At 41.2% G+C, this 23,149-nt stretch overlaps 1 protein-coding gene across 4 annotated transcripts in view; it reads right to left on the bottom strand.

Annotated features, from left to right (window-relative positions):
* Window positions 1–23,149, bottom strand: part of IQGAP2 (IQ motif containing GTPase activating protein 2) — a 294,230-nt gene that overhangs the window by 9,491 nt on the left and 261,590 nt on the right. For all 4 annotated transcript variants that reach the window (XM_042988699.1, XM_042988712.1, XM_042988703.1 and 1 more), the window contains 8 exons: window positions 22,999–23,139; window positions 22,574–22,658; window positions 21,896–22,128; window positions 19,494–19,626; window positions 16,210–16,312; window positions 15,562–15,703; window positions 4,339–4,426; window positions 2,022–2,234 (listed from right to left, as the gene is read on the bottom strand). In XM_042988699.1, the coding sequence (XP_042844633.1) occupies window positions 2,022–2,234; window positions 4,339–4,426; window positions 15,562–15,703; window positions 16,210–16,312; window positions 19,494–19,626; window positions 21,896–22,128; window positions 22,574–22,658; window positions 22,999–23,139 (1,138 nt within the window). The remainder of the gene's footprint in view (window positions 1–2,021; window positions 2,235–4,338; window positions 4,427–15,561; window positions 15,704–16,209; window positions 16,313–19,493; window positions 19,627–21,895; window positions 22,129–22,573; window positions 22,659–22,998; window positions 23,140–23,149) is intronic.

The raw sequence follows: 23,149 nt of genomic DNA, 5'->3' as shown, positions 1-23,149 counted from the left end.
GATAGCAATTTCTTCAAAATGTTTTCAACATTCCACTTTGAAGAATACTTTACCTGAAAAGGTTTACATGCAATTACTGCATTCATTTTAGAAATAAAAACAAAACAAAACAAAACAAAAACACAATGCACTTTTTAATCTGGGAAATAGTTCTTTTTTTTCTTTCCTTTTTTTTAATCTGGGAACTATTTCTGAAGGCTTGCAAAAACAACTGAGCTCTCAAGGCTGACTGGAAAGATTTAACTTTGGTGACTACTGCTTGGATTTAAATACAGTTCCTAGAACATCACGTCGTTCAAGTTACTCACAAATTACAAGGGCTATGCTATGTTTAAACTTATAGACATAAGATTTTTTTGTAATTCTAACTGGTAAATCATGAAAATCATAAAAATGGTGCTTGTTTAATATTATTTTCCCTATGTGGACAAATTAAAAAACATTCCCCTAGGAATCCAGACGGACATACACATGTATGTGTAAAAATTGTCCATTAAACAGGATCTTTTGGAGGATACCTTCATGACAGCTTTTTTTAAAAGGCGAAAACATTAATTTTTCTACTACATATTCGCAAAGACAGATATTTTCCACCCCAGGGCTATAGAAAGAAATGTGACTTCCCTTGAGCCACTTAGGCTAGGAGGAATAAGACTATTGCCAAAAGTGACCATAACTTTCCACGGAAAAAAGAAATGGAGGTGATTTTCCACCAAGAAATTAAGACAATTTACTTTTTTTTTCTGATCACTTAACTGCTGTGAACCTCCAGACCCATTTTTAATTTGCATGTTTGGATGCAAAGAATGAAATGTTCTTTGACCCAAATATGTATTTCCTTATCCTTGGCAAACAGATCTCAGCCATTTCCTGTGATGTTTCCTCACACTAATTTGAGATCCTTTTCTCAGGAAGTTTCCCAACTGTTAAAATACGGGATGAGAAAACAGAAAGCAACATCTAAGTCTCAACTGCATTTAGGGTCAATTGTTCAGAGGCAAATTCTCAGGAACAAAGAGTTATCATCTCAGTGCCAGGTCCTAAGAGCAGTTGGGCTATATGACAACTCAAGAGAGAACTCTCATAGTAGTGTCATTTTTAAAACTAGTAGGTATTGGGAAAAACAAAACCAAAAAACTAGTAGGTATTGGAGCGCCTGACTGGCTCAGTCAGTGGGGCATGTGACTCTTGACCTTGGTGTTGTAGGTTTGAGTCCCACGTTAAGTATAGAGATTACTAAAAAAATCTTTTAAAAACCCCACAAAACTAGTAGGTATTGTTTTAAAAGTATAGATGAAACTTGTCTATTCCATTTCCTGAGCATTTATTTCTAGTGTGTCTAATGTCCTAATGACTTGGAAAAGTTGTGATTTTTCTCTATTAAAAGTCATCACATGGGGGCACCTGGGTGGCTTAGTCAGTTAAGTGTCCGACTTTGGCTCAGGTCACGATCTCATGGTTTGTGAGTTCAAACCCCACATCAGACTCTGCTGTCAGCACAGAGCCTGCTTCAGACCCTATGTCCACCCGTCTCTCTGCCCCTTCCCCACTTGTTCTCTCAAAATAAATAAACTTCGAAAAAAAAAAAGTCATCAATGGGTGTGCAACCCTTAAAAATCTGTAATATTGGGGCCCCTGGGTGGCTCAGTTGATTAAGTGTCTGGCTCTTGATTTCAGCTCAGGTCATGATCTCATCGTCATGGGATTAAGCCCTACATGTGGCTCTGTGCTGAGCGTGGAGCCTACTTGGGATTCTCTCTCTCCCTGTCTCTGCCTCTCCCCCAGTTGCATGCTCTCTCTCTCTCTCTCTCCCTCTCTCTCTCTCTCAAAATAAATAAATAAATGTTAAAAAAAATAAAGTAAATGATCCTTTAAAAAAGGCAAATAAAAATCTGTAATATTGACCATGGCATTACAACTATGAATCTGTCATGTCACCTCATAGACTGCCCAGCATATGACCACCGATTAGCCAGTGTTGGTCTGCTAAGTGTAGAAGGAAGAATACTATTGTCAAAAACCTTGGCAATCTCATTGAGAATGTCTTGGTACTTATTTTTGGATGACACATGTCTGGTTTGTTCCAAAGTCCGAAGATTTCTCTGGATTTTCCTCTTCTTCTGCTGCAGGGGTAGCTGTGCATCTTCAATCATAGACTGGCTATGCTTCATTTCCTCTGGGGCCTGGGAATCTATAATTGCACGGCTCTCCATGTCTCTGGCATGATCTGCTTCCTGAAAAGGGAATATCAAGATGGTGACTTTTCTCTGATTCCCCCATCTCACAAATTCATAAGCTGTATAAGGCAAGTTAATGTCAAAATAAAAGAAGTCCTCAAGTCAGAGTTCAACGGCCAGAATCAGCATGTGCTCATGGATTTTGAAGTAGGTCTTTGGGAAGGGATTATTTCATCTTTTTGAGAAATATAGCAGTGGTGGCAGGCCTATTGTGAGCAAAATTCTCAATGGCTCCTTTAGTGCAAACATGACAGATCACCTTAGTAACAAACATACTCCAGTGGGGAACTGATGCCTTATAATTCCCTGAACGGAAGGATTTCCATCTGCTAGAGACTTCAGTTGAGGAAACTAAGACTACATTATTCATGAAAACACAGCTAACACCCTGAACATCCAGAACCTGACTGAACTCTCACACCTCAGCCATATTTATGGAGATCTGTAAGCCAGGAAGGCAGAGACCTTTGTTCTAATGAGGGAATAATTCTCAAACTACCAACTCTGAAAAACCTGCAGGGTTTTCTGGAACCAAAATGGAATAAGAATATTCGAGCTCATACTAAATGAATGAATAGAATTTGGACAGGTTGTTAAAAAAAAAAAAAGTTTTCTAAGGAGACTGGTGATCTTCCCATTTCATTAGATGATTGACACAATGAATGAAGTCTAAGGATACAAGTATTATCAGATGACAGAGCAGTATCACCTACACAGGAATAGTTAACCAGGCCAGCAGTAAATAACAACAGCAACTGTAGCACCTAATATGTTGCTGAACATCTAATATGAGCCAGGTATTCTACCCACTTAACATGTTTTAACTCATTTTTTACTGCTGTGAATTAAGCACTATTATTATTCTCATTTTATAGCTGATAAAACTGAGGCTCAGAAAAACTTCTAAGTGCCCAGAATTACATAGCTAGGAGATGCAGCATTCTTAGTGACATTTGGGGAAAAATTAAATATTCAATAAGGACTAAAATTCTCTTACTAAATTAAAATATTCCACTCACAATATTCCACGCACATTGTTTAAAAATATTCATACATTAACCGACATCAGATCACTTGTAGTTTTATTTTATATATTTTTAAAATTAAAAATTGACAGTCATTTCTTAGAGGCAACCGCTTTAATTAAAAATGATGCAGGGGGCACCTGGGTGCCTCAGTCCCTTAAGCATCCGACTCTTGATCTTGGCTCAGGTCAAGATCTCACCGTTCGTGAGTTCAAACCCCGCACTGGGCTCCCTGTCAGTGCAGAGCCCGCTTTGGATCCTCTGTACCCCGCTCTCTCTGCCCCTCCCCCATGTGAGCGGGCTCTCTCTCTCTCTCTCTCCGTCTCTCTCTCTCAAATAAACAAACATTAAAAAAAAGTAAAGTCTTTAAAAAAAAAAAGAATGACTCAGGAAAATTATGGGTAGCTCTGCCAGGAAGTAGTACCTAATTAGATAATTTTGTTAACTTTTTCCAGGGAGTGACAATTACTGACAACTAAAGCAGTAACAGTGAATTAATTTCATTAAAAATGAGTGAAATAAACAATGATGCATTTTCACAGATGTTGATAAAGATTTTAATGCAAGATTGTTATGAATCTTTAGTTGCTTATACCAGGGTAATGGTGCTCTGACCTGACGGACTGAACACATTTGCTCTTGAAGCATTTAGAAAACAGTTTTCACGTGTGAGACGCTGGTTTGTTTCAAGTTAGCCAACATGTAAAACATGAGAGGTATTTTCCTATATCCTACTGACCAGAACTATGTCTTAACAACTTACCTGCCTACCCACTGAGTGATGAAGTTTACGATGAGCATTCAGAAGCTTTGACCCAGAACTACCTTCACAGTCTAGGACAAAATTACATCCAGCATAAATTTGGTGCTGCATTTTCTATTTCATTCCCTTGGATAGGGATTTCATATATACGACTCAACTCAGCTGGCTAGAGTAAGAGATAAAATTCCTTACTTTCAAACCATGTCACTTGCAGTGTTTTCAAGACAACAGTAAACACTGGACATGAAGATCAGTCAAGTCAACTTCCACACATGGTACTTATTATTTTACATTCAAAGACCAATTACTTAACCTCTTTTGCAGTTGCTGGTGTCTCCAAGATTTCTGTCAGTGTGTTCCCTGGTTGGTTCCGGATGACATCAATGATCAGCTTTTTGGTCCTTACAAAATTGAGAAGAGACAGACTTTCAGACAGCAGTCCTGATGCACAACCATCTGCTTTTCCCGAGGGAGTGCACAAACACATGCAAAGATAATCCCTGAAAATAAAAGTCTTTTGGAAATTCACATCTGCTCTGAGGCTCCTGCAAGTTCGCTAATGCTTGATAACTGAAGTCTGGGTTTTACACACTGGATGTCGTGGGATTATGGTGTCAGTAACACGGGGACAGGCATGTCATAGGATTCCTTATCTAAACACGTTTCCTTCTTTGTAGGCTGGGACTATTATTGATGAGTGGGATGGACAAGTGGTGCCGATATGTCCTGTTACCACAGAGGATGCAGGAATGATATCTAGTACCCTCGCCTCTTTCCCGACTTTAATAATGCTTAAGCTTCTGAGCCTGTTTAATACATTCTAAGCCTTGAGGAGCCAGTCCAAATGTTACCTTTCCTGCTCTGAGAAAGTTATGAAACGGTGCATAGGCCTGTGGGAGCGAGCGGTCCCAGATGGGCTGTGGGGGCTTTGGCTGCCAGCTGACAAGAGCCGCTGGGAGGACAGTGTTCAAGAGCCTCAGGTCCCTTGGAAAAGCTAACTACTAGGCTTGCGTCCTTGTCTTGCTGGGGCAGCTAAGAGAGAGCTGCTCAATGAAACATCAATAGCTAGGAAACTCAGCTGGAGGTGCTAAAAGCACACTACTTTTTCCCATGTGTCCTTGATGTGGTCAGTCACCCCTTCCTAAAAGATCAGGCTATGTAATGATGTGAAAAAATTTCAGCATAAAAGGCAAGAGGTCAAGTCTGTGTACTTTTACATGAGTGGCAAAAATAGTGGAGATAGCTTCCTTTCCAAAAAATGGAAACATAAACAGAAGCTGCCTAAAATTATCAACAGGTCTAACTGATGACGGAAGTCTCACTTTTTTTGCTGCTCTATGGTATTTAACCTCACTAGTTCCAAAGGCACTGTGTGACATCACTAGATGATATATTTCCCCTTCAACTACAGCAGGAAATGTTCACATGGCATGAAAATTAGAAAATGAAAACAAAACATCGTTCTTGTCGTGAAACATCAGGGCAAATGACAGAGAAAACCCTCAAGGTTAATTCCAAATATATTATTTTTGAAAATAGGAAAAAATCCAATAAACCATCTGTAAACACTTTTGTCATTTATTTATTTCAAGTCTATATGAGAAGAACAATTATAGCCATTTCCTCTGGCCCATGACCCTTCACTTCTGGGGATTTACAGGCTGTCTGGGAATGTACAAATACTCCTCCGAGAGTCAAAGGTGGACGCACAGCTGATTACAGCCATGTGGGCGAAGGCACTGTTTCTAAGGCGGCTGTAGCTTAGAGAGCCAAGTCTGGTTTTCTCCTCACACTACTCCTTCTACCAATCATCATGAATGTATTAAACAGGAACATCAAGTTAAAAATGAAAACACTGGATGGTTTTAAAAATATACACACAGTGATGGTTTCATATTTGAAATAACATTCTAGGAACTACTTATGGTACATGTTTCCAGGAAACTCCCAGCTCATCTCTTTAGAGAGGGTATCTGATGACCAAAATGACTAGGGTCACTAAAGCATACTGTACAAGGGACAAAGAATGTTTGTTAAGGAGTTGCTCAAGGACAAACTGCCTATACTGCATTTTTGTCTTGGAATTCTACTTTATGTCAAGCCTGTGGAATCCCCTGCCAAAGCTCTATCCTAGGCATCTCGCATGTAAGGAACCGTCCTGTTTCAGGATAGGGAACTATCTCCCCCTATAGTATGCCTAATGGTTATGGGTACTGGGGTCAGACAGATGTAAGGTCCAATTGGGGCTCCTGCTGCTTACTAGCTGTGTGGACTTATACAAACTATATAACCTCAATGACTCTGTTTTTTTCATTTATATAATGGGATTCTCTCAGAGGACTTATGGGAGGACTGAAGGGAAAGTGGCACATAAAGCCTCTCAGTAGGATCTGACATGTAGTAAGCACTCACATGGTCATCAAAGCTGAGCTGCCCAAGACGGCAGCCATTGGCCACAGGTGGCCATGGACCACTTGAAACATGCCTGGTCCAAATTGAGATGTATTAGAGGTGTAAAACACACACTGGATTTTGAATGCTTAGGATGAAAAAACTAACAGTTTTTTACACTAATTACATATTGAAATACTGACATTTTTGACACATTGGCTTAACTAAAATATATTGGAATTATTATTAATATTTATGTAAGCTCTATGCCCAGTGTGGGGCTTGAATTGATGGCCCTGAGGTCAAGAGTTGCATGCTCTACCAACTAAGCCAGTCAGGCACCCCTAAATAAAATAAATTGGAATTAACTTAAAAAAATGTTCATTTATTTTTGAGGGAGACAGCATGAGTGGGGGAGGTGCAGAGAGGGGGCAGGGCAGAGGAACTGAAGCGGGTTCTGTGCTGACAGCAGAGAGTCTGATGGGGGGTTCCAACTAAGGAACCATGAGATCATGGCCTGAGCTGAAGTTAGATGCTCAACCTACTGAACCACCCAGGCACTTAATTTCACTTTTTTTTTTAAACGTTTATTTATTTGAGAGAGACAATGTGCACATGTGGACACAGGAGAGGGCAGAGAGGGAGGGGGGAGAGAGAATCTCAAGCAGGTTCCATGCTGTTGGCACGGCGCCTGACACGGGGCTCAATCTCACAAATTGTGAGATCATGACCTGAGCCAAAATCAAGAGTCAGAGGCTTAACTGACTGAGCCACCCAGGCGCCCCTTCACCTGTTTCTTTTTCTTTTTTATCTTAATTTTTATTTATTTTAATGTTTACTTGTGAGAGAGAGCATGAGCTGGGGCGGGGAAGGGGGGTGGTGGCAGAGAGAGAGAGGGAGACACAGAATCCAAAGCAGGCTCCAGGCTCTGAGCTGTCAGCATAGAGCCCAATGCTGGGCTGGAACTCAGGAACCATGAGATCATGAGATCATGGCCTACGGCAAAGTTGGAAGCTTAACCGATTGAGCCACCCAGGTGCCCCTTTCACCTGTTTCTTTTTAAAATGTGGTTTCTGGGTTTCTCTGCTAATGGCCCAGAGCCTACTTGGGATCCTCTCTTTCCCTCTATCTCTCTGCCCCTCCTTGCTCATGTGCGCATGCATGTTCTCTCTCTCAAAATAAATAAACAAACATTAAAAAAGTTAAAATGTGGTTTCTAGAAATCTTAAAATTACTTGTGTGGCTCACGTTGAATGTAGTTTGGCAAGTGCGAGATTGGAAAATTCCATTCTTATGCAGGAACCTCACTGTGAGAGACCTGCCTTCCACTGAAGTCCACTCACTGGACCTGGTTAGTCATAGGACTTCTGCACTGAGGGGAACCTTTGGGAAATAGTCCAATCCCTGATTATACAAATGAAGCAACTAAGATATAAGAGGCTCAGTGGTTACACAAAGGTCACTCTGTTTTCTAGGGTTGCAAAACACAAGTTGAATGCTCTTTCCATATCATCAGCCCCCACAAACCTGTACAGAGGTGCCTCAAATGTGTCCCCAACCCCTCTTCCACTACCTTTCTTTTTGTAAGTGAAACCTCCAGTTCCTTAAACCTCTTCATGAGAGGGTTTAAACAGAATTCATAGTTTAGCTCACGTTTGTTTGCCAATGGTCTTAAGATGTGTCCCCTCCTCACCCCAGTGCAAATGCAAAATTCTAGATAGGGTTTAACCACCATAAACCAACTGGTTAGAGTATCGGCTCTGTGGCTGTTCAAACAACATGTAAGAAATGCTGATCAAACCAAGGACTCTACCACCCTCCCTGTTTGAGGAAGTATCTAATTCTGAGGAAGAATAAAAAAAAAAAAAGCAAGAAAGAAATACACCAAGGATGGGGCACCTGGGTGGCTCAGTTGGTTAAGCACCTGCCTCTTGGTTTCACTTCAGGTCATGATCACATGGTTTGTGAGATGGAGCCCTGCATCATGGTCTGCACTGACAGCATGGAATCTGCTGGGGATTCTCTCTCTCTGCCTCTCCCCTGCTTGTGCTCTCCCTCCAAAGTAAGTAAATAAACTTAAAAGGAGAGAGAAATGCACCAGGAAGTTTGCTCATCATAGCTGTGTTCAAATCCTACTGTTGGTGAATGAGACCACATGGTGCTTGTAAACTGGCGTGGCCCCCCAGATTTGACCATTCCAGTCACATGGCATCTTTTCCTATGCTCTGACCAGCAGCATCCCTGAGCCTCCCCCTCTGCCTGACACTTTGTCCAAGTTTGAAAAGGAGTTCATGTTTGTGGACTCTAAGGAATACTTCCAGTTGTTTAAAATTCTTCTAATACGATTATACATTTTTATCACCAGACATCAAATACCATTTTAGCCATTTAGTGCCCCTGCTAGTTTTGGACCAAAAGCAAAGAAATCTTTCAGGTGGGATGATAGATGCTCCACTGAATCATGTGGTAAGAAAACAAATTCTTGAGAGATGACAACTGAAAGCTCTCAGGCAGCAAAGTATGATTGCAACCCACAAATGTTGCCTTCTACTTAAACACGCATACTTTTGTAGAAAAACAACCTTAATAAAGGCCATAAGGATCATGTTTTTTTTTTTTTTTTTTTTTTTTTTAAGTAAGCTCTACGTTCAACGTGGGGCTTGAACTCACCACCCTGAGATCAAGAGTCACATGCTCTACCGACTGAGCCAGCCAGGTGTCCCAAAGATCACACATTTAAAAAAAAAATTTTTTTAATGTTTATTTTTGAGAGACAGAGTGCAAGCAGGGGAGGGACAGAGAGAGAGGTACAGAATCCAAAGCAGGCTCCAGGCTCCGAGCTGTCAGCACAGACCCTGACACGGGGCTCAAATCCACAAAGCTCAAGATGACGACCTGAGCCGAAGTTGGTACTAATGCGACTGAGCCACCCAGGCGCCCCATGATCACACATTTTAAGTTGAATTATAAGTTATAATGAGAGAGATTTGCAATTGGGTAGTTTTTTAAATAATTTATAAAGTGTTAATGCAGCCTTCATTTGCTCATTGCATCCCTTCCTTCCCCTCCCCCTTTTTATAGATGAGGAGACTGAAGCGTAGGTGAGTTGCTCAGAGTTCTATGGCTAGTAAGTGACACATTCAGGCTGTCATCCAAGGTCTCCCCAGGATTCCTCAACCAGGTCTTTCTGGTTTGTTTTTTCAATACCACCAGGCTTGGTACTATTAACAGAATGGCGGTAGCCCAAACTGAGGTGCCTTATTTAATAAACCCACAGATGGGAAACAGAATGTTTCTCCCTATCCCCATGTGTGCCTTCATGTGCCTCAGATCTATTAACCAGTCTTTCTCTTTGGCCTGGAAAGAAGTCCCAGCATCAGTTATGAAATAACTGCTTTGCTATCATTGTCATTATTTATTCTAAGTTTCCTAAGAATACAAAGAGCAGTGGCCTTGCCCTCAGTGAGTTGTAAAATCTTGTGATCAAGAGTGTAGGCCCTGCAAGACTTAAGACCATCTGAGTCTGAATCTATTTTCCACTCACGAGCCATATTGCCTAGGAAAGAGCTTTTGTCTGTTCTGTGCCTCATATGTAAAATACAGTTAGTAACCTCTACCTCTTGTGGTTGCCAAGAATATAACATGACAAATTTCATATATATACGAAGGAATGAATATACATATTATTATCTACCTGTATCTATAGGATAGTGCCTGTCACATGGTAAGCACTCCATAGGTGTTTGTTATCTTCATCTAGCTATTAATTATAAAGTTAGCACGCTATAAAGTTTACAAGCATAAGGATATTAACAATGTCTCAAATTCTTCTACTGCAGGTGCGCCCATGAAGATGAGTTATTCATCACTGTAAAGCTAGTTATTTTGTAATTAATCATAAGGGGACATTGGTGAAAGTTAAAAACACAATCTGTTTAACAAGGAAGCAAGAAAGTTTTTTTTGATAGAGAAAAGCCAGATACTTTCATATCCCAAGTGCTCTTCATTCCATGATTGTCCATTTCAAACTAACTTCCTGAAGGCATTGTCTGATGTTAGTTAAATTTGGTTCTGTAATGAAGATCCTCAAGAAATATGTATTATGTCTGAGATAGGAATTTGGTTAGCTTGGACAAAAGACATCCCCATACAACTTTTCAAATCGATATTTAAAGTGTGTATTAATGGAGAATCCATGATACAGGGCACATGAGTTTAAAGCACGTCAGGGACTAGCTACTTGCTTCCCCTAATTTTAGACTTAAATTTCCTCACCACAAAGAGACAGGCTTGGGCTGAATGGTCTTCAAGCTTGCTATCATTGACACATTTTATAATTGTCTATTATTAACAAGATTTTAAAATATATACCTAAAATATATGTCTTTGGAAGTAAGGTTTGCCTAACATCATGAAACTAATTCTGTTCAATCTTCTGGGCAATATCCAAATCCCACTTTCAAGGAAGGCTACTTGGACAATCTTCTCTTCAGGTTGTCGTCCACACTGATCACTGGGCTGCTTAGTGAGGGGCTCTGCCTATGGCAGGATCTTAAAATATGCCCAGAGGAAGACTACCTAGACCCCAGAGGTCCATGAAAGCAGCGAATTATCAAGAATTATTAAAACACTAGCCTAGTAGTCCTTTTGTATAAATGAAAAAGTCAATCATACAATTCACCAAGAATTGCAAGGAACCCCAGGAAACCAAAAGAATCTTGAAAAAGAACAAGTTGGAAGACTTATGCTTAGCAATTTCAAAACTTACTGCAAAGTTACAGTGATCCATATAATGTGGGACTAGGATAAGGACTGACATAGATCAATGGAATAGAATTAAGAGTCCAGAAAGTCATACGTGTATGGTCAATTGGCTTTCGACAAGGGTATCTAAGTCCATTCAAGGGAGAAAAATAGTGTCTTTAAGTAATAGCGGTAAGACAAATGAACATGCACCTGCAAAAAAAAAAAAATGAAATTGGGCTTCTGCCTTACACTAAACACAAAAATTAGCTCAAAAGGGGTAATACACCTAAACATAAAATAAACTATAGAACTCTTAGAAGAAAACATAGGCGTAAATGTTCAGGACTCAGGGTTGGGCAAGGATTTTTTTTTTAATTTCAGACAGAGTACAAGTGGGTGAGACAGGTGCAAGGGAGGGGGAGGGGGAGGAGGAGGAAGAGGAGAGGAAGGAGAAGGAGAGGAAGGAGGAGGAGGAGAGGAAGGAGGAGGAGGAGAGGAAGGAGGAGGAGGAGAGGAAGGAGGAGGAGGAGAGGGAGGAGGAGAGGAAGGAGGAGGAGGAGAGGGAGGAGGAGAGGAAGGAGGAGGAGGAGAGGAAGGAGGAGGAGGAGAGGAAGGAGGAGGAGGAGAGGAAGGAGGAGGAGGAGAGGAAGGAGGAGGAGGAGAGGAAGGAGGAGGAGGAGAGGAAGGAGGAGGAGGAGAGGAGGAGGAGAGGAAGGAGGAGGAGGAGAGGAGGAGGAGAGGAAGGAGGAGGAGGAGAGGAGGAGGAGAGGAAGGAGGAGGAGGAGGAGAGGAAGGAGGAGGAGGAGGAGAGGAAGGAGGAGGAGGAGGAGAGGAAGGAGGAGGAGGAGGAGGAGAGGAATGAGGAGGAGGAGGAGAGGAAGGAGGAGGAGGAGGAGAGGAAGGAGGAGGAGGAGGAGGAGAGGAATGAGGAGGAGGAGGAGGAGGAGGACAGGAAGGAGGAGGAGGAGGAGGAGGAGGAGGAGAGGAAGGAGGAGGAGGAGGAGAGGAAGGAGGAGGAGGAGAGGAAGGAGGAGGAGGAGGAGAGGAAGGAGGAGGAGGAGAGGAAGGAGGAGGAGGAGAGGAAGGAGAAGGAGGAGAGGAAGGAGGAGGAGGAGGAGAGGAAGGAGGAGGAGGAGGAGAGGAAGGAGGAGGAGGAGGAGGAAGGAGGGGAAGGAAGAAGAGGAGGAGGAGGGAGAGAGAGAGAGAGAGAGAGAGAGTGGGGGAGGTAGGGAGGGAGGGATAGATATGACTCTGGGATCATGACATGAGCTGAAACCAAGACTCAAGACAGATGCTCAACCAACTGAGCCACCCAGGTGCCCCAATGATTTCTCATTTCATGACACCAAAAGCACAAGCAACAACAAAAAATAAACTGTCCTTCATCAAGTTAAAAAACTTCTGTGCATAAAAGGACATTACCAAGAGCATAAAAAGGCAACCCATAGGAGTAAAAAATATGTGCAAGTCATAAATCTGGCAGGTGTCTACTCTCTAGAATATAGAAGGAGCTCTTAGAACTCTGCAACAAAAAAGACAAACCAAAAAACAGGCCCAAGACTTGAACAGACATTTCTACAAAGAAGGTACACAAATGGCTGACAAGGACAACTCAACATTATTTATCATCAGGGGAATGCAAATCAAAATCACAACGAGATCCTACTTCATATGCACTAGAATGGCTGTAACAACATAAAACAGAAAATAAGTGTCTGTGAAGATGTGGAAAACTTCGAACTCTTAAACCTTGGGGGTGGAAATACAAGACGGTAAAGCCACTATGAAAAAAAGTTTGGCAGTTTCTCAAAAAGCTAAACTTAGAATTACCTTATGACCCAGCAATTCCACTCCTAGGTCTATATCCAAAAGACGTGAAAACAGGTGTTCAAATAAATACTTGTACACAAATGGTCACAGCGATACTATTCACAATAGTCAAAAGGTACAACCCAAATGTCCATGATCAATGTGCTGTATCCATACAAGGGAATATTATTCGGCCAAAAACATTATTTGGAGTCAAAGAAGACAGATGCAAGAGATCACGTAGTGTATGGTTCCAATTATATGAAATGTCTAGAAAAGACAAGTTCATAGAGACAGAAAGCACTAGGGATGCTGGAGCAGGGCCTACAGAGCCCTGAGGGTAGTGGGGGAATGGCTGATTAATAGAAGTTCTGGAACTAGAAAGTTGTGATGGTTGTGTGACATTCTGAATGTACAAAATGCCACTCATTTGTATACTTTAAAAGGTTAAAATGGTAAATTTTATGTTACGTGTATTTTACAACAATAAGAAAAAAAAAAACCACTGGTTCTACGTAGTATGGCGGTTAAAGGAGCAGACAGCATTTGCTTCCAGCACATGCTGGGGAGCTGGGACAGGGCCATCCAAGGGCTGATGCAAGTAGGACAATGGACCAGGTTTCCCTAGCTAAGATATATGGTTGCCCAACATACCTGACTTTTATGGTTTTGCTTTTAAAATCAATTCCAAAATTTCGCAGACCCATCGACGCTCATTCAGAAACAAGTATAAATATATATAAATATATGATATTGAGAATATGTGGTATTTTACACTACCCACTTTGTGATTTCCATTCATTAACGCATTCAAGTGAGTTGAATGCATTTAGAAAATGATGTTCAACTAACAGACAAAACCAATTATGAAAACATTTCTTCCCATTACTTCTAAGGACAAAGCATATGAGATCACAGGATACTTGGCCTAATTTAATTTGCATGGCAGAACCACACAGTCTCTGCATTTCCAGTTACCTTTATAATTGGCAATTTCTCAGAGGAACCCAGGGAACAGATTGCATAGTTTCCCCCATCTCTGTTGCCCTGCCCTGTGTTGTCTCTTTGCAAATTCAGTATGAGTTGGTAATCAGCAGTCTAAGGAAGTACCTTCAACTCTTAAGAGGCCAAGATTGTGTAAGAGTTCTGCAGCTTGGCCTCTGTCCTGCAATTGAGCTGTACTCCCCACCCTCAGACTTTAGACCCCTGGGAAGCAGGGACTGCTAATGGCTTCTTACTGCTGTCTCCCCAGCGTGAAGCCAGGGCCATGGATACAGAACGGGTCCTCAAAAGATCTGCTACATGAATGCATGAAGCCTTAGATGATCTGAGGACAAAATAATCAAGCCTAATTAGAAGAAGCACGCATTGCAGCACAGGACAATGAACAAGTCCTCCTCCCCCCCCTCCCCCCACCATTTTTATGGATGAGTGTGAATATCTGGGAAAAAATTAACTGGAAATGAGTGCTGTTTGAATCATGTCAGCGGCAGAACAGAAAGCTCTTGTTACAAATGAAAACCATGTCAGAACTCTGGACGTGTAACTTGGAAGTAATGTGTCAAGTATTATTTAAATACATAAGTATTCCACTTTGGTCACCGTTTTCTACGTCCATTCTCCACCTCACTCCAACACATCACTCATAGAATATGCGTCCTTTTGTTTACATAAGTTCTTTTTTTTTTTTTTTTAACGTTTATTTATTTGAGACAGAGAGAGACAGAGCATGAATGGGGGAGGGGCAGAGAGAGAGGGAGACACAGAATCGGAAGCAGGCTCCAGGCTCTGAGCTGTCAGCCCAGAGCCCGACGCGGGGCTCAAACTCACGGACCATGAGATCGTGACCTGAGCTGAAGTCGGACGCTTAACCGACTGAGCCACCCAGGCGCCCCTGTTTACATAAGTTCTTAAAAGCCATATTGGTTGCTGAGCAAGCATTTTGGTTTATGGTGTTTTGATTTACGGTCATGTACCTCATTCTTTCTCATTCTTTATGTAAAGGACTGGTGTGGGATATCTAAGAAGGCTTGATGGAACCAATGCGGTAGAAATTAAAAGTGTGGATGCTTCATTTGAAATCTTTGGGCAGGAAGTAGGGTGTAAGTCAAAGCTGGTAAACATATCCAGGCTTAGTTTAATAGGAAACCAAGTTAATAAATCAAATGACAGTGGGATATCTTACCATGTGTGTGCCTTTTCTGTAGATATTTTATGCCAGACATTAAATTTGGTTTAAGGCACTTCCTTGCCAATCTTTTCACCACTCTGAAACACTTATTTCCCTTCAGTTACCTAAGGATTTTTACAGGCAGAATCAATCACTTTGTTTCTTAAAAGAAAGAAATAAAACTGCTCCATGGCAAACAAACAAACAAAAAATAGCCTTTATAAACTATTATAAACTAAATTACAAATTGTATTTTGTTCCCTTTTAAATGATACTCTATTATCCTTTGGTTAGATGTTTGATGAATAATGTATTTTAATATTTAGACATACTAAAATGATTTGGGGATTCAGTCTATTTCAACTTGCATAGTTGAAGACGCATAATTGGAGACATGTGCCCGCTAAGCCCCAAACTTACTTTATCATGAGGCTCTGGCCATCAACAGCTTCACCGTCCCCTATGTTGTACTTGCTTGTCAAATAAAGGGAGATCTCAATCTTTGAGAGTTGGCTTAGTATATTTGCCTTGTTGGGGTCATTGGGGTCAACTGCTCCTTCCCCTGTAGAAAGAAAACATTGTTACTCTTACCATTTGCTCATTGTGATGGTGGCGTCAGCAACCCAAGATAAAGGTTTACAGGAAAGGCTCAGTTGTACAGGAGATAATGGTCTTCATAAAAAAAAAATTCTAATATATAGAGAGAGGCTTTTATTTTTTTTGAGGTTTCTTTTTTAAAAAAATTCATTTTGATAGAGAACGAGCGAGCAAGCGAGCATGGTGAGGGCAGGGGTTGGAGAGAGGCAGACAGAGAGAAGAGAGAGAGAATCCCAAGCAGGCTCTGTGCTCTAACAGCACAGAGCCTGATGCAGGGCTCGATCTCACAAACTGTGAGATCACAACCTGATCCGAAATCAAGAGTTAGACACTTCACTGAATGAGCCACCCAGGCGCCCCTGTAGTTATCTTTTTAAATAAAGTTGAATATTAAGATTTTTTTGATCTAGACTAGGAAAACTAAGCAACGAAATGTCAACCACAGGATAAGCAGAAGGAAGAAGCTCTTACCAAGAAAAGATTCCACACTAGGAACCTCTCCCAGCAATTCCAACAATTCATTCAGCAAGTCCTGTTTATCAGGAGCAATTGCATCCTGGTGTTCCAGCAGGAGCTAAAGCAATAAAGCAATAAACACACACACACACACACACAAATAAAAGTAAATTCTTAAGTGCTACCATTTTTACATCAAGTTCCCTTTCCAGTTTTCCAAGGTAATTTTCTTTTCATATTGTTTTAATCTTATTTTTACTTTTTCAAAGTAAGCTTTATGCCCAACATGGGCCACAACCTCATGACCTTGAGATCAAGAGTCGTGTGCTCTCCTGAATGAGCCAAGCAGGGACCCCTATCATTTGAATCTTAATTACAAGTCAGACATTTATTTTTTTAATTTTTTAATGTTTATTTATCTTTGAGAGACAGATAAGAGCACAAGCGGGGGAGGGGCAGGGAGAGAGGGAGACACAGAATCCGAAGCAGGCTTCAGACGGGGGGCTCGAACCCACGAACCGGGAGATCATGCCCTAAGCTGAAGTCGGATGCTTAACCGAATGAGCCACACAGGTGCCCCACAAGTCTGACATTCATTCAAATCAGAGACCTCAGGGAGGTGACACAGTTTTTAATTTTATCTCAAAGGGACGTGCCTATTCCACATGAAGAAACTGTAGCTTAGTGAAAGGTGTTCACAAACCATCTTTTAGCAAGATCATGTGAGGTGTGCCAAGGAGCAGCCTTCTAGTTCTACTTCGACCCCTGTGCTCCAGTCCGCCTTTATAGGAAAGGTCAAAGTTGGGGAGGAAAAAGCCTAAAATGAGGCAGAAGTCCCTTGGCTAACATTGGTAACAAACCGGAAAGGCATTTCCATATCTCTTCAGGGAAAAATTATGCAGTAATCAAACACTATGGCTATTAAAAAAAAATCACCACTATTAGCTATTTTAATCTGCCTGGCATTGAAGATCTTTCAAGGGTAGGGATGGCAGAAATGACCATACGGTTCCTTGGCCTGAGGCCCAGATGTGTTTCCTCAGGTACATAATCCCCACAAGGATCAAAGGCAAGCGAAGACATTACACAAGTAATAGAGGTGATATAATGTCACAGTAAAATCTGGAAGGGTAGCATATCTATTTTTTGGGGGGAAAGTAAGTTAGAGACAGAACAAAGTAAGATGGATACATTTATGTCCTTGTTCTCTGAGGGGATAGGACAGCTGACGTGGCTGCTTTCTCTGGAGAGTGAAAATTTAGGCACCTAGCTTCTACCCTTTAGGCTGGTAATTACAGAACATGCACATTTCTCAAAAATGTCTTTTTAAAGAGTGTTTGGAGGTTCTACGTGTTCCTTAGAGGACAAGTGGCAAGCATGTGCCCACAGGCTGGGCCAAGTGAACTGCTGTTATGCCTGGTTGTGGACACCTCTTCATTTCAGACAGACAGTCAACAGACAGTTTTTCTCTGCAATTACTTTCCTCCCACGTTATTACATCTGCTTCCAATCTAACTGTGAGGAAAATCCAGACTGGTCACAAACTGTATTTCCCAGGATTGGATTCTGTTTTAAATTTTTGCTAACAGAAAAGAACAGACCATGTCTCCTTAAAGAGTAACAATGTAAATTAATACAGTAACATTTTTTCCTCTGCTATGCCTGGGAAAGAATGTCTCATTCTAAAAGAGAACTCCCCACCGCTTTATGGGCATGAGGATACTGCCCTCAGCAAATGCGTAGCCAGCATGCGGACATTTTTTGGAGATGGATTATCTACCATAAAAAGAGACAACAGACTCGTTGCTCAAACAGGAATGAGACCACTTGATCATTAGAAAATTACCATTACAAATGTTGCGCTGCTTGCACACGTTTTGTGATTTCCAGGGTTTATACAGAGAGCAAAGAAGTATAGCCTCTCATTTAATCAGCCAACTCACTCCTTCAGCTGGTCATTCAGACCTGCCTTAGTTTAGGATCACTCAAAACACTTACGGAAATTCTCTGTTCCAGCGGTAAAACAGGGAAATAGAAAGGAGATCCAGTCTTTCTTCCAAGCCTGTACTCAGGATTTTGTTTCTGGGAAGAGCTTAATAATAAAGCCTGAAATTTTAAGCAGCCCACCTTGCCACTTGTTAGTGTACCTAGGACCTTTCAGATCTGTGTATCTGTTATGCTTTCCTCCTAGGTGTGGGTACAATCCACACTGGGGGTATCCTTAACCAGGCTTCTTCATCTCCAGTATGTATCTGCAGAACTTGGGTTCTTGTTAGAATGCCTGTTCTGGGGGCACTTGGCTGGCTCAGTCGGTAAAGCACATGAATCTTGATCCTGGGGTTGTGGATTCAAGTCCCACACTGGGTGTAGGGATTACTTAAAAACAAAATCTCTTAAAAAAAAGAATGTAGGTCTGGGGTACATTGATAACAAGTTCTCAAGACTTTGGAGTAGCAAGGTCCAAAGCTATTTTAAAAACATTCTCCTTTAGGATAAAAGGAAATATGTACCAAATGATCTAAAAACATAACAAAACAAAACAAAAGAAACCTCTCAATGCTTGGCCTTTTTATTTCAAACGACTGAGAGGCCATCGAAGGCTTCCCATGCTGAACTAAAGGCCCTGACCCAACAGATGCCTAATGCTCCTTTTATGGCTGATTGCAATAATGTTTGCACGCCATGTGGATGGAGACATTATGACATAGCAGAGACTATGAAACTGCCTGTGAGAAATGGGGTTTTCCAGAACAAAAGAAATGATTCTTCGCAGGTGGCTAATGTTGGGTGCGGTGTCTCCTCTTGCCTAATCTCAAGCAGCCTGCTTATTTGACCTCTCTATACGTCCACCACTAGAGAGAATATTGTCATTGTCCCAGAATTTTACTGGAAAAGCTGGGAAGATTCTTGAAAGGGAGAGAGAAATCGTGTGGGGGGTCCAGGCAGTGTATCCCTGGTGGGTGGGGGACTATTAGGGCCTGTCCCTGCTCAGGGCTTAATCTTCACATTTACAATGGATTAAGTAAGAAGTAAACTTTCCTTGTTTGGGTGAAGGAGTTTTATTATGCACAAGAGGGAATAAACATACCATGTAAAAAGTAAACGTAACTTGTTTAGGAAAAGGAGTTGTATCCATGTACAAATGTCAGGGAATAAATAACCAAAGGTTTCTTAGTATTCAGAGTATAAGTATTACTAGCACATGCTTACAGTTAAGTCTGGTAAAAACCAAGCATTTTCAAGATAATGGCGTCTGAACCGTGGGTCTACTGCTAAGACCCTTCTCCAACCCCACTTACTGAATGTGTGCTGATGATTTCTTCAACTGAAATATAAATGACTGGTTTGCTGACTGTCACCACATCTGTGTATTTATCCATATTAAATGTTTCTTCTGGCTCAGGGACATTACAGGCTTCTTTGAAATATTTCCTAACAAAAAAAAAAAAAAAACAAATTCTTAAGACAGGGTGCAAATTTCTGAGGTAAACCCACACTGAGGAACTCATGAATTAGGATTAGGGCTTTGTTCTCCCAAACTGTGGTTGCGTGAGGATTTCTTATAGTATCTTCCAGACTGGCGCCTAGCTATGGAAGCTGAGTCTATGTTTCTGGACGTCGGACCCAGCTCTTCAGACAGGAACTCAGAGAGAAAGAGAGTCCCGGTTCTATTAGTGACTCAGGGTAAGCCAATTATGGGGCAGGTTATTTAAAAAAATGTTATTTTGAAAGTGGGGCCCCTGAAATTTAAACACAAAAGTCGAGACTGATAATCTTTGATCTAAGAATCAAGTCTTTCTAGAGAAAATAATCTGAAAAGCAATTCATCAAATGTGCTACTTTACATAGCACAAACTCCTGGGACTAATAATCCTTCAGAGCTTCTGTTGCCAACCTGACAGAAATTCGAGTTAAGCCTACTCCACTCCCAGTTGATCCAAACAACAGTTGCTGGCCAAGGGAAAGACTGTTAAGGCTAGACACACAAATACGTACAAGGGTCCCATTCCTCCAGTAGTCAGAGTCTAACAAGTCTGCTCTTTCAACAATAGCAAATTTACATCAAGAAAGCCAGGTGCTCTGATCATGGTTTAGGAATGATCCTTTGTACAGGTAGAGAAGGTATTTTCGTCTATAATGTAGTAAATTTTCGTACGTCTGAAATTATCCTTGGTTTATCTCCTGAGGTACCCAAGGCTTATATACCAGAAAAGACCTCTACCTTCTCAGCCCAAGGCTGAAGAGGCTAAATGGCAAACAGCCATGTTGGCGGGGGGGAAGAACATGTTTCCAGGTGACAGTTGGTCTTTCTACGCTTTGACATTGACACCTTTAACAGGTTGCTGAGCAACACATAGGATAAATACAAGTGTTAGAGGAAAAAGTATGAATTTTAAGGAAGTGAGGGGGGACTTTGGTTTGCTTTATTTTTGAAGAGCTGGAACCATAGATGTTTGATAACAATAATCTGAGAAGAAAGGAAGTAAAGGGAAGCTGTAATAGCAGATAAGGATATGCAACAAATAGTACTTTATTCATCCGTGAGAAGAACTAAAATTAACAGCTTGAGAAATCAAAACTTCCTGTAGTAAGAGGATTTGGAGGGAGTTTTCTCACAAGAGGTCACAATTCTTTTTCTCTGTTTTTTTTTTTTTTTAATGTTTATTTATTTTTGTGAGAGAAAGAACATGAGTGGGGAAGGGGCAGAGACAGAGGGAGACACAGACTCCAACGCAGGCTCCAGGTTCCGAGTTGTCAGTACAGAGCCTGACTTGGGGCTTGAACTCACAAACCGTGAAATCATGACCTGAGCCAAAGTCGGATGCTTAACCAACTGAGCCACCCAGGCACCCAAGAGGCCACAATTCTAAAGAGAGAACAGTGATCATGAACTACCTGTGAGTAGATAAATCACTAATCCAGAGGAAACTGAGGAATGGGAAATGAATTTTCCAAGTAAGGAGTCAAAGAGTCCATATTTGTGTCTTATTTCTATGACCTACTACCAATCAAATGGCAACAAGAGAAAAAACAAATGCCAAGTTGAACATGCTTCCTCGGAGAGCTCAGGGTGAGTACATCTTCCCACCAGACTCACTCCTAAAATGTTCCCACGGAAAGATTAGGGATATAATTTGGAAATGCATATCAAGTCAATGACATTAAGTCTTACACTGCTAAGAGAGGTTTGAGAATAGGACATATTCATATACAATCCACAAGAAATATAAAAGCTGGATTTTCCTAGCTTTTTGAAAACCAAATAGTCCATTTCCTACTAAAGTGTTTGATGCAGATAAGCAGGTTCTTTCTCACTGGACACTTTCTTTAAAACAAACAAACAAAAAACTCAAAAACTATCTTCTTAAGTTCAATGAAGAAGACATCAGCCATTCTGACTTTTATTCTAAGTACTATCAGCCTGCAGCATACCAGGAGAAATAAACATTTCGTTTTGTCCACAGCAGAAATCAAACATCTGGGGATGACTCAGTATGGCAGGAGAACTGGGTACAGGGGTGGGATGGGGAGCCCCAGACATAAGTACCCCTCCTCTTTCCCCACAGGGCCAACCAGAAAAAATGCACGCCACCACCTGAGGCTCCCGTCCCTCACCCCCAACTCCAGTTCTGTGTACAGAACACACATTATTCTTGTTCATCATCTTCCAAGTTTCTCCACAGGCCATGAGCCCTCTCACCTGAACTCATGATAGGTCTCTGATAAATAATTGTTCATAGATGAGAGATGCTCATTTTCTCCTTCAAACAGCTTATTGGAGGCTGCATGCTGAAGAACCTTGGCCACCGATCCCAAATTTCTCCTTTGGTCGGAAGTTATCTGACCTCCGGCTGTCATGTCGATGATATCAAAGCCGTCAGGAGCTACGATAGCTGGGTTCATGTACCGATAGTACAGGAGGTTTCCAACAATCTGGGGTAATGCAGAGGAAAAGACTATTTTTAAGAGAAAAAACTCAAGAGCTTTAGATTCCTTTAAGTTGAAGTCAGTATTTACTGACGATTCCCAAGAAAGATCATTTTCTGATCTGAATCTTATAAAGGAGTTAGGTAAAGGGAGTGACAGAATCACCCATTACTGGTATAGTTAACAAAATTATTTTTGGTGAGAAATAGAATTGATTAGACCATATTGCCCCAAAGTGCTCTAAATGCAGAATGTCAATAATGTGTAAGATCTCCAAAGTAAACTCAGGATAATCAATAATCTTGACAGTCATTAAAAACAGGAGACCTGTAACTTTTTACACACACAGGTATACAGGAGATAAAAAAAAAAATCTCACAAAATGGTATGCTGGTAATTTTGGCTGACACCCCCAGGGGAGGCTAGGGTGAGATGACCCTTGAAAATCTACCTTTAATAGTTCATCTTCTGTGGCGTCAGGAAATTTCTCATGGATCGAATTCTTCAGTACTTTGGCTATATACCTCAATCCATAACTACATGTAAAACAGATGACAAAAGAAAATAATGGAAAAAAGGCTAAGTGAGGAAGAAACACATAGCAGTTGTTCCTGTCAACTAAAGCTGAGCAGTGGTCTTAAAAAATTAAACATAAAATGAGATGGTAACAGAATCACAGGACCTTCACCGATGATAGTAACTGAGTGTCCCCTCTTTAGAGAACAGTTGTGCATTTAAAATGCAAACACAAGCGATCTTTTAAAGTAGTCAAACAGTATCAGGGAACACTCCTCTCTTTACTGCCATGATTTCTTTTACATAGCATTTCAAGAACTTTCAGTGAAGAATGTTCACGTTGCTACATGTACAACTTACGGTAGTAGATCTCGGGAAGAAATGATAGATTTCAGGACTTTGTCCGTGACCCTTCTCAGGTTCTCAATGGATGCCTCCAGTTTATTTTTCACTTCTGGGTATGTCAGAGCTTGTTCTGTGGTCACATCATAAGGCAGCTTGCTGAAAACAC

The sequence above is a fragment of the Panthera tigris genome, chromosome A1 (assembly GCF_018350195.1).
Source record: "Panthera tigris isolate Pti1 chromosome A1, P.tigris_Pti1_mat1.1, whole genome shotgun sequence".
Lineage (NCBI taxonomy): Eukaryota > Metazoa > Chordata > Mammalia > Carnivora > Felidae > Panthera > Panthera tigris.
Note: the sequence above shows the minus strand (reverse complement) of the source record. Positions and strands in the feature narration are given on the sequence as shown.